The sequence below is a fragment of the Trichechus manatus genome, unplaced genomic scaffold (genome assembly GCF_000243295.1).
Source record: "Trichechus manatus latirostris isolate Lorelei unplaced genomic scaffold, TriManLat1.0 scaffold00086, whole genome shotgun sequence".
In the NCBI taxonomy this organism is placed as follows: domain Eukaryota; kingdom Metazoa; phylum Chordata; class Mammalia; order Sirenia; family Trichechidae; genus Trichechus; species Trichechus manatus.
In genome coordinates, this window is record NW_004444022.1 from 10,558,747 (window position 1) to 10,573,216 (window position 14,470).

Sequence of the window (14,470 nt, forward strand, 5' to 3'; positions counted from 1 at the left end):
ACTAATTTCATTTGTTCTAGTAATTTTTTTTGCAGACTGCATACAGTTTTCTACATAGACATAGTCAACTGTGAATAAAGGCAAACATCCTTACCTTTTTCCTGATCTCAGGGGGAGAATATTCAGTACTTTATCATTGAGTATGTCATCCGTAGGTTTTTCATACATACCCATTATCAGTTTGAAGAAGTTTCCTCTCTGTTCTTAAGTTTGTTGAGAGTTTTTATCATAAATGAGTTTTGAATTTTGTCAAATACTTTTGCTTTATTTACTGAGATGATTCGAATTACACTGACTTTAAAATGTTTAGCCAATCTTGCATTACTAGGATAAATCTCACTTGTTCACAATAAATTATCCACTTTATAAATTGTTAAAACTTTGTTAAGAACTTTGGCATCTATGTTCATGAGGGATATTAGTTTAGAGTTTTCTTGAAATATCTCTCTGGTATCAAGGTAAAGATGCTCTCTGTTATGGACTGAATTGCATCCCCCCAAAAATATGTGTTGTAAATGCCAACCTCTGTACCTGTGGTTATAATCCCATTTGGGAATGGGTTGTCTTTGCTATGTTAATGAAACTGGATTAGTGTAGGGTGTGTCTGGATTAGTGTAGGGTGTGTCTGGAGTCAATCTCTTTTGAGATATAAAAGAGATTAAATAAGCAAGCCAGTGAGCAGAGATGGGGGAAGAAAGAGGCCAAGCCATATGAAGATCACCCAGGAGCAGAAGCTCAATAGACAAGGATCTTCCCCCAGAGTCAACACCCTGAATTTGGACTTCCAGCCTCCCAAACTGTGAGAAAATAAATCTGTTTGTTAAAGTCACCCATTTGTGGTATTTCTGTTTTAGCAGCACAAGATAACTAAGATGGTCTCCTAGTATTAGTTGGGAAGTATTCCTTCACAATTTACTGGAAGAGTTTTTGTAGAATTGGTATTATTTTTCCCTTAAATGTTTGGCAGAATTTACCATCTGGTTCTTGAGTTTTCTTTGTGGGAAATTTTTAAACTTCAAATTCAATATCTTTAATTGATACAGGGTTATTCAGGTAATCTATCTTTTTGGAATGAGCTTTGGTAGTTGAAGTCTTTAAAAAAATTGTCTTTTTCATCTAATTTGTTATATTTATTGGCATAAAGTTCATAATATTCCTTTATTTTCCTTTTATCCTTTTAATATTTGTTGATTCTGTACTGATGTCCTCCCTTTTTTTTTTTTTCTAGTTTTATCTCCCTTTTTATTTTTTTTTTGTACCTTAGATGAAGGTTTACAGAACAGTTTCACATTAAACAGTTAGTACATATATTGTTTTATGACATTGGTTAACCACCCCATGACATGTCAACACTCCTCCTTCTCGACCTTGGGCTCCCTGTTACTAGCTTTGCTGCCCCCTCCTGTCTTCTAGTCCTTGTCCCTGGCCTGTTGTGCCCCATTAGTCTCATTTTGTTTTATGGGGCTGTTTAATCTTTGGTGGAAGGGTGAACCTTGGCAGTGACTTCATTACTGAGCTAAAAGGGTATTGAGGGGCCATCTCTCTCTTATTCTTGATATTGGTAATTGTGCCTTTTTTCTTTTTCTCCTGATCAGACTAGATATTTATCAATTTTATTGATCTTCACAAAGAAGCAACTTTTGGTTTCATTGATTTTCTTCTCTATTCTTTTCTATTTCATGTATTTCCATTCTGATCTTATTATCTCCTTTCTTCTGTTTACTTTAGGTTTAATTTGTTCTTTTTTATAGTTTATTAAGTTGGAATCCGAAGACATTGATTTGAGCCCTTTCTTCTTTTCTTTACAGGTGTTCAGTGCTATAAATTCCTCTCTACATACCACTTAAGCTTCATTCCACAAGTTTTGATTTGTTGTGTTTTCATTTAATTCAAAATACTTCCTAAATTCCTGTTTGATTTCTTCTTTGACCTATGGGCTATGTAGAAGTGTATGATTTAGTTTCCAAATATTTGAAGATTTTCCAGATATCTCTGTTATTTTTAATTTATCCCATTGTGGTAAGAAAATATACTTTTTATGACTTGAATCCTTTTTAACTTTACCGAGACATGTTTTATGTTCCAGGATATGGTCTATGTTGGTAAATGTTCCAGGTGCACACTTGAAAAGAATTTTTACTCTGCTGTTGTTGTGTGAACTGCTCCACAAATGCCAATTAAGTCAACTGGGTTTACAGTGTTGTTCAAGTCTTCTATATTATTCTGTCTACTTTTTCTATCAATTATCAAGAGACTGGTGTTGAAGTATCCAATATAACAGGATATTTTTCTATTTCTCCTTGCAGTTCTATCAGTGTTTGCTTCATATATTTTCAAGCTATGCTAATAGGTGAGTAAATGTTTAGGGTTATTATGTTCTCTTAATGAATTATCCCTTCCCATTTATCATTACAAAGTGACCTATCCCACAATTCTGTGAGTCAGAAGTTCAGGTGGGCTTGATTGAGTTTTCTGCTTAGGGTCTCACAGGCTGAAGTCAAGATGTTGGATGGGCTAGCTCTTATCTGAATGCTCTAGGGCAGAATCTTCTAGATTGGTGACAGAACTCAGCTCCTCGTGGTTGTAGGTCTGAGGTCTCTGTTTCCCTGCTGGCTGTCAGCTCGAGGCCTCTCCCTATCCTTAGAGGCCACTTTCCTTCTTTCTCACATGGTCCCCCCTATCTTCAAACCAGCAATAGTGTGAGGAGTCCTTCTCATGCTTTGAATCTCTGACTTCCTCTTCTGCCATCAGCCAGGGAAAACTGCTTTAAAAACGCTCCTGTTACTAAACTCACCTGCATAATCTTTCTTTTGCTATGTAATAATCTTGGAAGTGATTTTTCAAACTATTCACAGGTTCCACCCACACTCAAAAGGGAGAGCATTATACAAGAGTGAGAGTTGTTGGGGGTTATCCTTAGAATTCGACTCACCACAGTATGCCGTATCTATTTTGATCTTTTACTTCTAATATATTTACAATAGGTTTCTTGTACACAGCATATAGCTGGGCCTTAACTTCTATCTAATCTTACAGTCTGTACCTTAAAGAAATCCACCATATTGCTATTTGTTTTTCATTTGTCCCATCAGTTCTTTGTTCCCCTTTTCCTACCTTCTTTGTGATTTTTAAAAGATGAATATTTCTTCTCACTGTGGGTCTATTTTCCTGCTTCTCTGCATGCCAGGTAATATTTGATTGGATCCCACACATCACAAATTTTATGCTGTTGTATGCTATATATTTTTTGTATTCCTCTAAGTACTCTTGAGTTTTGTTCTGAGATACAGTTACTTATCGTCTGATGCCTTCAGGTTAAGCAGGACCAGAGCAGCTTTTAGTTTAGAATTAATTTCGTTCCGTACATACGCAAAACCGCTACTACTAATCTACCCTGTGAATTAAGAGATTTTCCTTTTTGGATGCTAAAACACTATTCTTGGTCCTATATAAGCCCCAAAGATTGTTCCCTCTAATCCTTTCAGGTTGTTCTTTCCCTGGCACATCCTTACATGTATGCACTGATTAACAGCTGAAGACTTGAGAGAGAACCTCTGCAGATCTCTAGGTCTTTCTCTCTGTGCTGCTTGCTCTTCCCTGGGACTATGCCCTGAAAACTCTAGCAGGCTTTGGCTCCACCTGGGTTTCCCTTCCCTGTGCTGTGTCTTGGAAACTCTCTCGAAGAGGTAAGATGGAGCAAACAAAGGGCTCATCTTGTTTATTTCCCATCTCTCAGGTATCACTGTCCTTTGTTGCCTGCTGTTCTATGTTTTGAAAACTATTGTTTCATGTGTTTGTTAGGTTTTTGGTTCATTGAGACAGGAGGGTAAATTTGGCCCCTGTTACTCCATCTTGGCCAGAAATGAAAGTTCTGGCACTTATGTTTTATTTCCTTTAAATGAAGTGCAGTGAAAGGTACAGAGGGGCTGGCAAGTAGTGGGAGTAGCAGAATCCTAATGTAAAAATTCAAGAATGTAAACACATATCGGTGCTCCTCAACTTTAAAAAATGCCATGTGTCCATTACAAAAAACTATGCAATAAAGCACCCTTCCCCAAAATAAGATAGGTTTTCTAATTTACATTCTTTGTTTAAAGGTTCAGACAATAAACCCTTCATATACCATAAATGAAAAACAAAATCTGCCATGATACAGAGTAATAATTATGACAGAATAATGTGAGTTCCTTAGGTCAAATGTATAATGCAAAGAAATTCCTAACTTATCAGTTTATTTACGTTAACATTTTCCATATCACATTCATTGAAATTAACACTTTCACAACTTTACAACTTGACTAAAGGAAGAAAATAACAACCTTTGAGAAGTCCAGAGTTATCAATGGGTCCAGGATATACATTTTGATCTCCCATTTGATATTTGTCCCAACTGTCAAAGCCAACATATTTTTTCCACTGTTTGAACCAGCGACTATCGACTAGGTACCTAGAAAAAGAAAAAAGAAATCAGTTAAGGAAAACATCTGGAAGTACAAGGAATATCAAAAGAGCTATCTATTTTTGGCACTTCATTTTATATTACAGTTCATGCCTACTTTAAATGATTATTGAGAATCACTGCAATACCACTTGAAAAATACTTACGTAAAGTATTATTTCTATTGTTCTATAAATCTCTACCACTTAAAGACAAGTATTATCAGACACATTTAAAAAAAAAAATCCCTAACTGTGCTTTAAACAAAAAGAGCAAGTTAAGTACACCTACTCCTCACTCGACTGACAAGAGTGGCTGCAAAAACGGGCTCAAGCGTAACAACCATCATGAAGATTGTGCGGGGCCGGGCAGTGTTTGGTTCTGTTGCACATAGGGTCGCTGTGAGTCGGAACGGACTCAACAGCACCTAACAACAACAACATTCCTCACTCATCAACTATCTCATTGTCTGACATTTTGCATTTATGATGCTAAAAAAATCTACTACCTATTTTGCACATTAATGATGTACATCTGGCAGTGACAAATGACGAAGTGCAAGGAGAGTAATGCTGTCTGTGATGGTTAAGGTTATGTGTCAACTTGGCTGGGTCATGATTCTCAGTGGTTTGGCAGTTATGTAGCGATGTAATTTGGCAGTTACATAATGATGTAGTCATCCTCCATTTTGTGATCTAATATGGTCACCATCCATTTTTGCATAACATTGATTTTCACATAGCGACCTGGTCTTTAGAACCTAAACATGTTGATAAACAAGGAGTAAGTATAACAGGCATTCAATAAAATACCTGTCAATGAAAGGAAAATTCAAGTAGTAATCATACCTATCAATCAAAACAAATTTTAAAATACAATGTGGTAAAATATAAAGAAATAAGAAAAATGGTTCTTTTGTAAGAAATTTACAAATACAGGCAAAGAGGGTCAGGAGCTGGTTGAATGGACACGGGGTATCCGGGGTGGAAAGGAGAAGTGTGCTGTCACAGTATAGGGAGAACAACTAGGGTCACATATCAATGTATCTATAAATTTTTGTATGAGAGACTAACTTGAATTGTAAATTTTCACTTAAAGCACAACAATTCAAAATAAAAAAAGAAACTTGCAAATACAATATGTTCATTTTACACATTTTCCTGTATGTACCTTTTTGAGGGTAGAGAAAACTGGTTATTAAAAGGTTGGAAACGTTGATCATAATTATAATAAAACTTTAAAAATAATTAGCTTCTTTACGAACAAATGTTAATAATAACAATACTATCTCTGACTGTTCCTCATACAGTAGTAAAATCTGCACGGCAAGCAGCACTGGTTTTTGATTGATTTCAGAAGTGTGATACACAAAGCACCATAAGCATTACTGAAACTATATTTATCTTACTTTCAAATACCTGGAATTAGCTTCTCATCAGATTACTAGGGACAGCAAAATCAAAATAAAGGTTTACTAGCAAAGAAACCATAAAAAACATAAATCTAAGACTTTACAAATTTATTCTGACTATAACTATCATCAAATACTGCTGTGCTACTGGTTCATAATTCTTTTAAATTATTTTTCAGAAACATTTTCTCCACATTTTACCAGGTACAATTGCAAATAAAACCAAAAGTAAAGGTTAATGATATATTTAAAGCTTACATGTGTAATAATATGTGTAAAGTATTATTTTTTTTTAGGAGATCATGATTCTATTATTTCTGTCCTTACTACACATAGCACTATAAGAATGAAAACCTACAGTTATGTATGAAAATAGCTGAAGCAAAGGCACTGAACAAAAACTCACAATTCTTAAAAGATATTCATCAGTAATTTGACTTCTATAGATGAGTATGCAGAATTGTCTACATACTAGTAAGTACTCAAAACCCACTGTCAGGGTTAAATAACTGAAAGCCTCCAATGTAAGATTTGTGAGAAAAAAAGAATTGAGGACTAAGTCTTAAGAAAAATATTTTTATACGAGGGAGGGGAGAAGTGAGGGGGGAAACACTAAAAAAAAAAATTTTTTTTTCCTCTAAAATAAAATATACTAGACTAGCAATGATTTTATATGTTAAATTGACAATAAAGAAAATTATACTGAATTGTACATCACCCTCTAAAACAATGCTTATGCTTCCTCCCTTGCCTTTTCAAACAAGATACTCCAACATCTGATTTGCTTTCCTGCAAAGAAATGTCTTACATTGTGGCATTTCTTCTATTTTGTTCATCTATTTGTCTATCCTTGTGCCAATTTCATATGTTCTAATTACTTTAATCCTGCTATTTTTTAGGGCAAGTTCCTCCCTCCCCACAGCTTGTTGTTGTTCTTACAAATAATCTTAGCTATCTCTGGCTATCTGCTCTTTCATACAAATTCTAGAATCAGTTTATCAAGTTCCACAAAAAAAAAACGCTATTAAGATTTTTATTAGAATTGCACTGAACTTGTAATTTGGGAAGAAATGCCATCTTTACAATATGGAGACTTCCGTCTACAGGCATGGCAGATCTCTCCATTTACTCAGGTATTATTTACTGTCTTTCAATAAAGTTTTATAATTTCTTCCAATAAGATATTACACCCACTCCTCATCGACATGGTTAGATTCCAAAGACCAGATCGTTACGCAAAAATTGGCATTATGCAAAAATGGAGGATGATCACATCAAATCACAAAGTGCAGGATGACTACATCATGACATAACTGCCAAACCACTCAGAATCATGGCCAGGTCATGTTGACACATAATCTTAACCATCACAGCCAGTGTTACTCTCATCTCACAACTCGGTGTTTGTTACAGCCAAGACATACACTGTTAATGGGCAAAATGGTTGGATAGTAGATTTTTTACTATTGTTGTAAATGTGAAATGTCAGATAATGAGACAGGCAACAAGTGAGGAATAAGTGTACTTATTTTTGTTACGATTCATTCCTAAGAACCTGATAGTTTTTTACTATCGTAAATTTTACTTTTGTTTCTTCAATCATGTTTTATAATTGTTGTTGATGCATAGAAATGATTAATTTTATAAACCGGTTAATCTTATATCCAGCAGCCTGCTAAACTCTTAATTCTATTTCTCTGTAGATTCTCCTGAATTTTTCTACGTAAAAAGTCATACTGCTGCAAATAATATGTTTTGTCTTTTCCCTTCTAATTCTATTCCTACTTTTCTTGTCTAATCATTGGCTGAAGAAGCCCTGGTGGCACTCAGCTGCTAAAGGTCAGCAGTTCAAACCCACCAGCAGCTCTGCAGGAGAAAAGACCTGGTGGTCTGCTGCCGTGAAGACTACAGCCTAGGAAACCCTATGGGGCAGTTCTACTCTGTCATATAGAATCTGAGTCAGAATCGACTCAACGTACACAACAACAATTAGTGGCTAGGACTTCTAAAATAATATAGGTGAAAAGACTGCAAACATTCTTGGTCTCGATTTTAATAGAAATAATTTTAAAGTTTTACCACTATGTAAGATATCTGCAGTAGGGTTTTAATAAATACTGTTCGTTAAGTTAAAGACGTTCCTTTCTATTCAACACTTGTTTAGACTACCATGAATAAGTGTCAAACGTGATAAAAACTTTCTGAACTTATCACGATTTTTCTCCTTTACTCTGCTGTACAAAATTAAGGTCGCTTTTCTTCTTCTATGAGCCCTCGTACTGCAGTGGTTAAAGTAACTGACTGCTAACTGAAAGGTCTGTGGTTCGAAACCACCAGCAGCTCCGTGGGAGAAAGACGTGGCAGTCTGCTTCTGTAGAGACTTACAGCCTTGGGAACCCTATGGGGTCACTATGGGTTGGAACCGACTTGACAGTAGTCAGTTTTGGTTGGGTTTTTCTTCTTCTATTTTCTAAAAAAAAAAAAAAAAATAGTTTGCAAGGACAGGGATTATCTGTTCCTTGAGAATGTGGTAGTACCTGTATGTAAAACCGTTTGGGTATGCTCGCTTTTGGTAGGATAGATAATGACTCCCAATAATTTTCCTAAGTACTTATTGGCTTTTGCCTTGAAAATGGACATACAGATATCTCAATTAATTTTCATAAACAGTTAATGCCATATGCATAGAAAATGGAACTACAGACTTCACATAACAATACGACTACGATTTAAAGTGTCATTTATAAAGGTTACATTAAAAATTATTTGTGGAACAGTATCAAAATTCCACTTATATTTACTTGAGATATTTTTAAAAGATAGAATTTTATCTCTCAAAGTGCTTGATAAATCCTCTAAAGTTATACTGGAGGTTTGTGCTTGACACTATCCATCGGCTGCCATAAATTTGTAGGTCAATTCCCTTTCCTAGATCTTGAAGTGTTTACTTTCTGTATAATGGTACTATTGTAAGAGACTTTTCCATTTGATGAATATTTTTCAACACTTCCTTCTATTACAAAAGGGTATCATGTCTCTATTAAAGGCCACCTTTATCTTTTTACAGAATTTTGTGGCAATGCAATATCAGGAAAGTAGAAAAAATAGGAATATCTACTCCAGAAATAACGTCTAGCCTTGTTAGGTATATGTATGAAAGGCAACAAGATTAGATGGAGAAGACAAATAAATGGAAAAAAAATGTATTTCAAGGCATTTATATAGATTTGCTGCACTATAAAAACTCTACCCCTAAGTCTGAAACCTGCCAAAATCCTAAGAGGTCTCAATCTGAACAGAGAAAGCCTAGAACAGAATAAATAAATCATAAAGACTACAAATAATTGAAGAAAGACCTGAATTTATACACTGTCAATAGCACTCTTAATCCTTGGTCCAGATTTTAGCTTTTGAGTTTCTTTTTTAAAGTTACGACTCTCTGTAAAGATTGCTATTTCATGACTTTTGTTCTTTCTTAGAAGTCCCAGGGTGGTGCCAACAGTTAAGCACTTGACTACTAGCTGAAAGACTGGTGGTTCAAACTTACCCAGAGGTGCCTTGGAAGACAAGCCTGGCAATCTACTTCGAAATGGTCACAGCCTTGAAAACCCTATGGAGTAGTTCTACTCTGCACACGAGGTAACCATGAGATGGAATCAACTCTATGGCAACAATAACAAGAATAACATTCTTTTTTACCTCTAAGAAATATCAGAAGCCCTGGTGGCACTGTGGTTAAGAGCTCGGCTGCTAACCAAAAGGTCAGCAGATCAGATTCCACCACTGCTCCTTGGAAACCCTATGGGGCAGTTGTACTCTGTCCTATAGGGTCGCTATGAGTTGGAATTGACTCAACGGCAATGGGTTTGGTTTGAAGAAATATCATTCTCATGACTTTTATTCTTTCTTAGATGTCTAAGAAAGAAGTCATGAAATATCAATCTTTACAAATAGTTATAACTGAGTTTAAGATGAAGTCTAAAATCCTTACCAACACCTAAAAGGTCTTGCATGATCTGTTCCTGCCTACCCAGCACTACTTTTCTTTGTGCTGAGAGTCAGCTACAAGAGTCTTCTTTCAGTTCTTTGACAGACCATTTTCCTGTCTGTCAAAAAGGGTTACTTCTGCCTAGAATATTCCCCTATTCTCTTCAACAGCCCGTTAACTCCTATAATCTCTCAGATAGCTTAAATGTCACTTTCTCAAGGAAGCCTTCCATAAATCTCCCCCTACATTGTCTCAGTTTGGAAGAGGAAGAACAAGATGGCAATCTTAGTCTACTAGACATCAAGACTCTATCAGGTAGTAAAAATTATTTTCAATAATAACAAAATTATTAACATTTGGGCTTTACTCTTGGGCCAGGTGCATACTTCTAAGCACTCTAATGTACTGGCTCATTTACTCCTTATATAACTACCCCATGAAACCAAAGACCAAACCTGTTGCCACTGAGTCGATTCTGACTCATAGCGACCTTATAGGACAGAGTAGAACCGCCCCATAGGGTTTCCAAGGAGTGGCTAGTGGATTCGAACTGTGGACCTTTTTGGTTAGCAGTCATAGCTCTTAACCACTTTGCCACCACGGCTCCAACATGAAGTAGGTATTATTATCATAGTTTCATAGATGAAGTATAGAGGCACTGAGAAATTAACTTGCCCAAGGTTACAAAGTTAGTGCCAGAGCTGAGATTTTTAAAATGTGGTATTGGCTTAGGGAAAAACAAAAAGACCAGTGAAAAACAGCATGAAGAAACAAGAACTAGACTCACATATACGTGGAGATACGACAGATGGTAAAAGCATCATTACAAACTAATGGGGAATGACGGCTTATCTCTATAAAAAGCACTAGGACAAATAACTATGCAAATGGGAAAAAGAAATTAGAGCTCTATCTCACATACACAATCAGTTCTGCTTTAACGCTTGTTTTGAAAACTTGGATGTGTTCAAATGTGATTGATACATTTGGGAACAATTGGAGCGTAACACAAATTTCAGTATACGCTTAAGCGCTATTTCCACAATAAGTAACGCCAGGACTAGGGTAAAGAAACGAGATGCCTAAGAAACCGAGAGTGGGTGTCTCTTAAATTTTGTGCCCTAGGTATCTCACCTGCCTCACCCTAGTCCTAGCTCTGTCCCAGACACACTAGGTGAACTCAGAAAATTACCTAGCTGTACTGAACCATGCAGGGATGCACAAAACACACACACCTCAAACATTTGCCAACTACTTAAATTTACCTGGTGTACTAGGAACCACACCCTCCACATCTGTTGTTACAACTTTCTGGCAGATTTCAGATAACTCTCCTTTTACCACTTCACAATAACTCAAATTGAAACCCTTCTGCATCTCATCTCACTTCCACAAGCAAACTTCGTCTTTTTCAAGGTAAAAACCCCTCGCCATCGAGTCGATTCTGACTCACAGCAATCCTATAGGACAGAGTAGAACTGTCCCATAGAGTTTCCAAGAAGCAGCTTGTGGACTGGAACTGCTGACCTTCTGGTCAGCAGCTGTAGCTCTTAACCACTGTGCCTCCAAGCCTCCTTTAAAAGTAAAACGGCGTATTATTGTAGTATTTATGTATTTCATAAGCATATGACATACGTAAAACTGTGTTATCATTTTTAGGGTTTTTTCTTTCTTTTTTTAATGGATTACTGACAAAGTTTTTGAATGTTGTGCTCCAACCCCTTTCTTCCCATATGCCCTGTGGTTTTTATTGTGTGATTTTACACAGCACGGAACACATGCCACATGACACCAGAACTATACAAAAGTAAATTCTAGATGAATTAAAAACTATGTGAAAATGAAAGAATAAATTTTTTAAATATAGGAGAAAATTTTTGTTACCTTAGAATATAGAAAGTGTTAAGACAAAAAGCAAAAAAATCTTAAAGAAAAGGCTGATAAACTTGCTGTTAAAATGAAAAGCTTCTGTTCAACAAAAGATACCACCAAAGTAAACAGATAAGATACAGACTTGGAAAATACTTATACTGCATATAACCAACAAAGGATTAGAATCCAGAATACAAAAAGAGCTCCTTTAAATTAGTTTTAAAAATAAATAAAAAACGGAAAATTTACAGAAAATGAATCAGAAGAGCCTCTAAATGTACGAGAAGATGCTGAACCTCATTAGCAATGGGGAAAATGCCAATTAAGACTAACAAAGACATATCATATCATTCCCATGAAACAAACACAAGCACATGCACATTTGTTACCAATACTAAGTGCGGTGAAGATGTGTAGGAGAATCAGAACTGTTATACTTACTCCCTAGCGGTGGGGTATAAACTGGAAAAAAAATGTGCGACTATTAAAGATGAAGATGTGCATACCATACGATTATGTAATGTCATTGCTAAGTTTCTACCCTATAGAAAGTTTTGAACATACAAGAATAAAAATAAAAGAATATTTCCTACAGAATAATTTGTAAGAAGAATAATTTGGAAAAAAACCTAATATCCATTATTTATGTCATGGAATAAATAAAAATTGAAATGAAACACAGAACTACACATTATTAACATGGATAAATCTCAAAAATACAATGTTAAATTTTAAAAAAACTTAAAAGAGGACACATACAAAATAAGACAAACATACTAACATAAATGCAAATATAGTTCAAATATAGAAATTTTTATGGAGCCCTGGTGGCTTAATAGTTAAGAGCTTGGCTGCTGACCAAAAGGTTGGCAGTTCAAATCCACCACCGCTCCCTGGAAACTCTATAGGGCACCTCTACTCTGTTGTATAGGGTTGCTATGAGTTGGAACTGACTTGATGACAACAGGTCGGGTTTACAGGAATTTTAAAACATGTCACAAATACTACATATTATTTACAGATCCATATGCAATTAAAGTATAAATAAAGAAAGGATAAAAGTCCATTTCAGAATAGTGCTTCTTTCTGGTAAGGGAAGAAAGGAAATGGGAACAACGAAATGCATATAGGGAGAGTCAACTGTATTCGTAATGCTTTCTTTCTTAAACCAGGAAGTGTTTTGTTATATTTTTCTTTATATACTCCTGTGTTTCCTGAAATAGGACATCAGATATGACGAGATACATTTTCTATTTAATATAGAATAATGGATTATGAATATATACATCTTCATACACATATAAACAGAATGAAGTACAAATTTATAGACTATGAGTAATGCTGAGGCAAACAAAACTGACAGTTAAGTGACAGTCAACAAGTGAAAAAAAATAAGAAAATTATAAATACAGCTTTGTTGTTGTTGTTAGATGCCGTCGAGTCGGTTCCGACTCATAGTGATCCTATAGGGCAGAGCAGAACTGCCTCATAGGGTTTCCAAGGAGCAGCTGGTGGAATTGAACTGCTGACCTTTTAGTTACAAAATGAATAAACACTTCACCAAAGACGACATTCAAGAGGTCAACAAACAGATGAAAAGATGCTTGTGATCATTAACCATCAGAGAGATGCGAATCAAAACCACAATGAGATACCATCTGATCTCTGCAAGAAAGGCACTGATGAAAAAACAAAACAACAAATGCTCCTGAGGCTGCAGGGAGACTGAAACCCTGCTCCACTGCTGGTGGGATTACAAACTGGTTCAACCACTATGGAAAATGGTATGGTGCTTCCTCAAAAAGCTAGACATAAAAATACCCTATGATCCAGCAATCCCACTCCTAGATATATACCCTAAAGAACAAAAACTACTGACATGAACTGACGTATGCGCACCTATGTTCATTACAGCATTGTTCACAATAGCAAAAAGATGGAAACAACCGAACTGCCCATCCAAAGATGAATGCATAAACAAACTGTAGTACATACATACAGTGGAACACTATGCAAGCATAAAGAATAATAAATTCTCAAAATATACCATAATGTGGATGAATCTGGAGAATATCATGCTGAGTGAAATAAATCAATCACAAAAGGATAAATATTGTATGATCTCACTGTTTTATTTTACTGAACTTTAGATGGAGATTTACAGAACAAACTAGTTTCTCATTAAACAGTACATACATTGTTTTACGACACTGGTTAACAACTCTATGACGTGTCAGTATTCTTTCTACTCGACCTTGGGTTCCCTATTACCAGTTTTCCCTGTCCCCTCCTGCCTTCTAGTCCCTGTCTCTGGGCTGGTGTGTTCTTCATTTTCCATTGCTCCTGAAGGGGGGAAACCAGTGGAGTATCTTAGATGGCTCCATATAGACTTTTAAGACTCCAGACGCTACTCACCAAAGCAGAATGTACAATATTTTCTTTACAAACTATGTTATACCAATTGAGCTAGATGTTCCCTGAGACCATGGACCCCACAGCCCTCAGCCCAGTAATTCAGTCCCTAAGACAGCTTGGATTTGTTCATGGAGCTTCCATGACCTTACCCTGAACACGTTGTGCTGGCTTCCCCATTATTGTGTACTGCCTTACCCTTCACCAAAGTTACCACTTATCTATTGTCTATTTAGTGTTTTTCGACCCCCACCCCTCCCCTCCCTAGTAACCATCAAAGATTACTTCTTTTTGTGTATAAACCTTTTCATGAGTTGTTACACTAGTGGTCTCATACAATATATCTGTC

The 14,470-nt window shown here is 36.0% G+C and overlaps 1 protein-coding gene across 13 annotated transcripts in view; it reads right to left on the reverse strand.

Moving 5' to 3' along the window:
- The window catches only part of USP15 (ubiquitin specific peptidase 15), a 179,031-nt gene that overhangs the window by 116,713 nt on the left and 47,848 nt on the right, over positions 1-14,470 (reverse strand). For 12 of the 13 annotated variants that reach the window (XR_002824880.1, XR_002824882.1, XR_002824881.1 and 9 more), the window contains exon 2: positions 4,320-4,447. Coding sequence is in view for 10 of the 13 variants with exons in the window: in XM_004381562.2 (XP_004381619.1) it covers positions 4,320-4,447 (128 nt within the window). In the remaining 3 variants the exon portion in view is untranslated. Of the gene's footprint in view, positions 1-4,319; positions 4,448-4,946; positions 5,199-14,470 lie in introns of all 13 variants that reach the window. The other variant, XM_023736119.1, reaches the window with a different exon arrangement.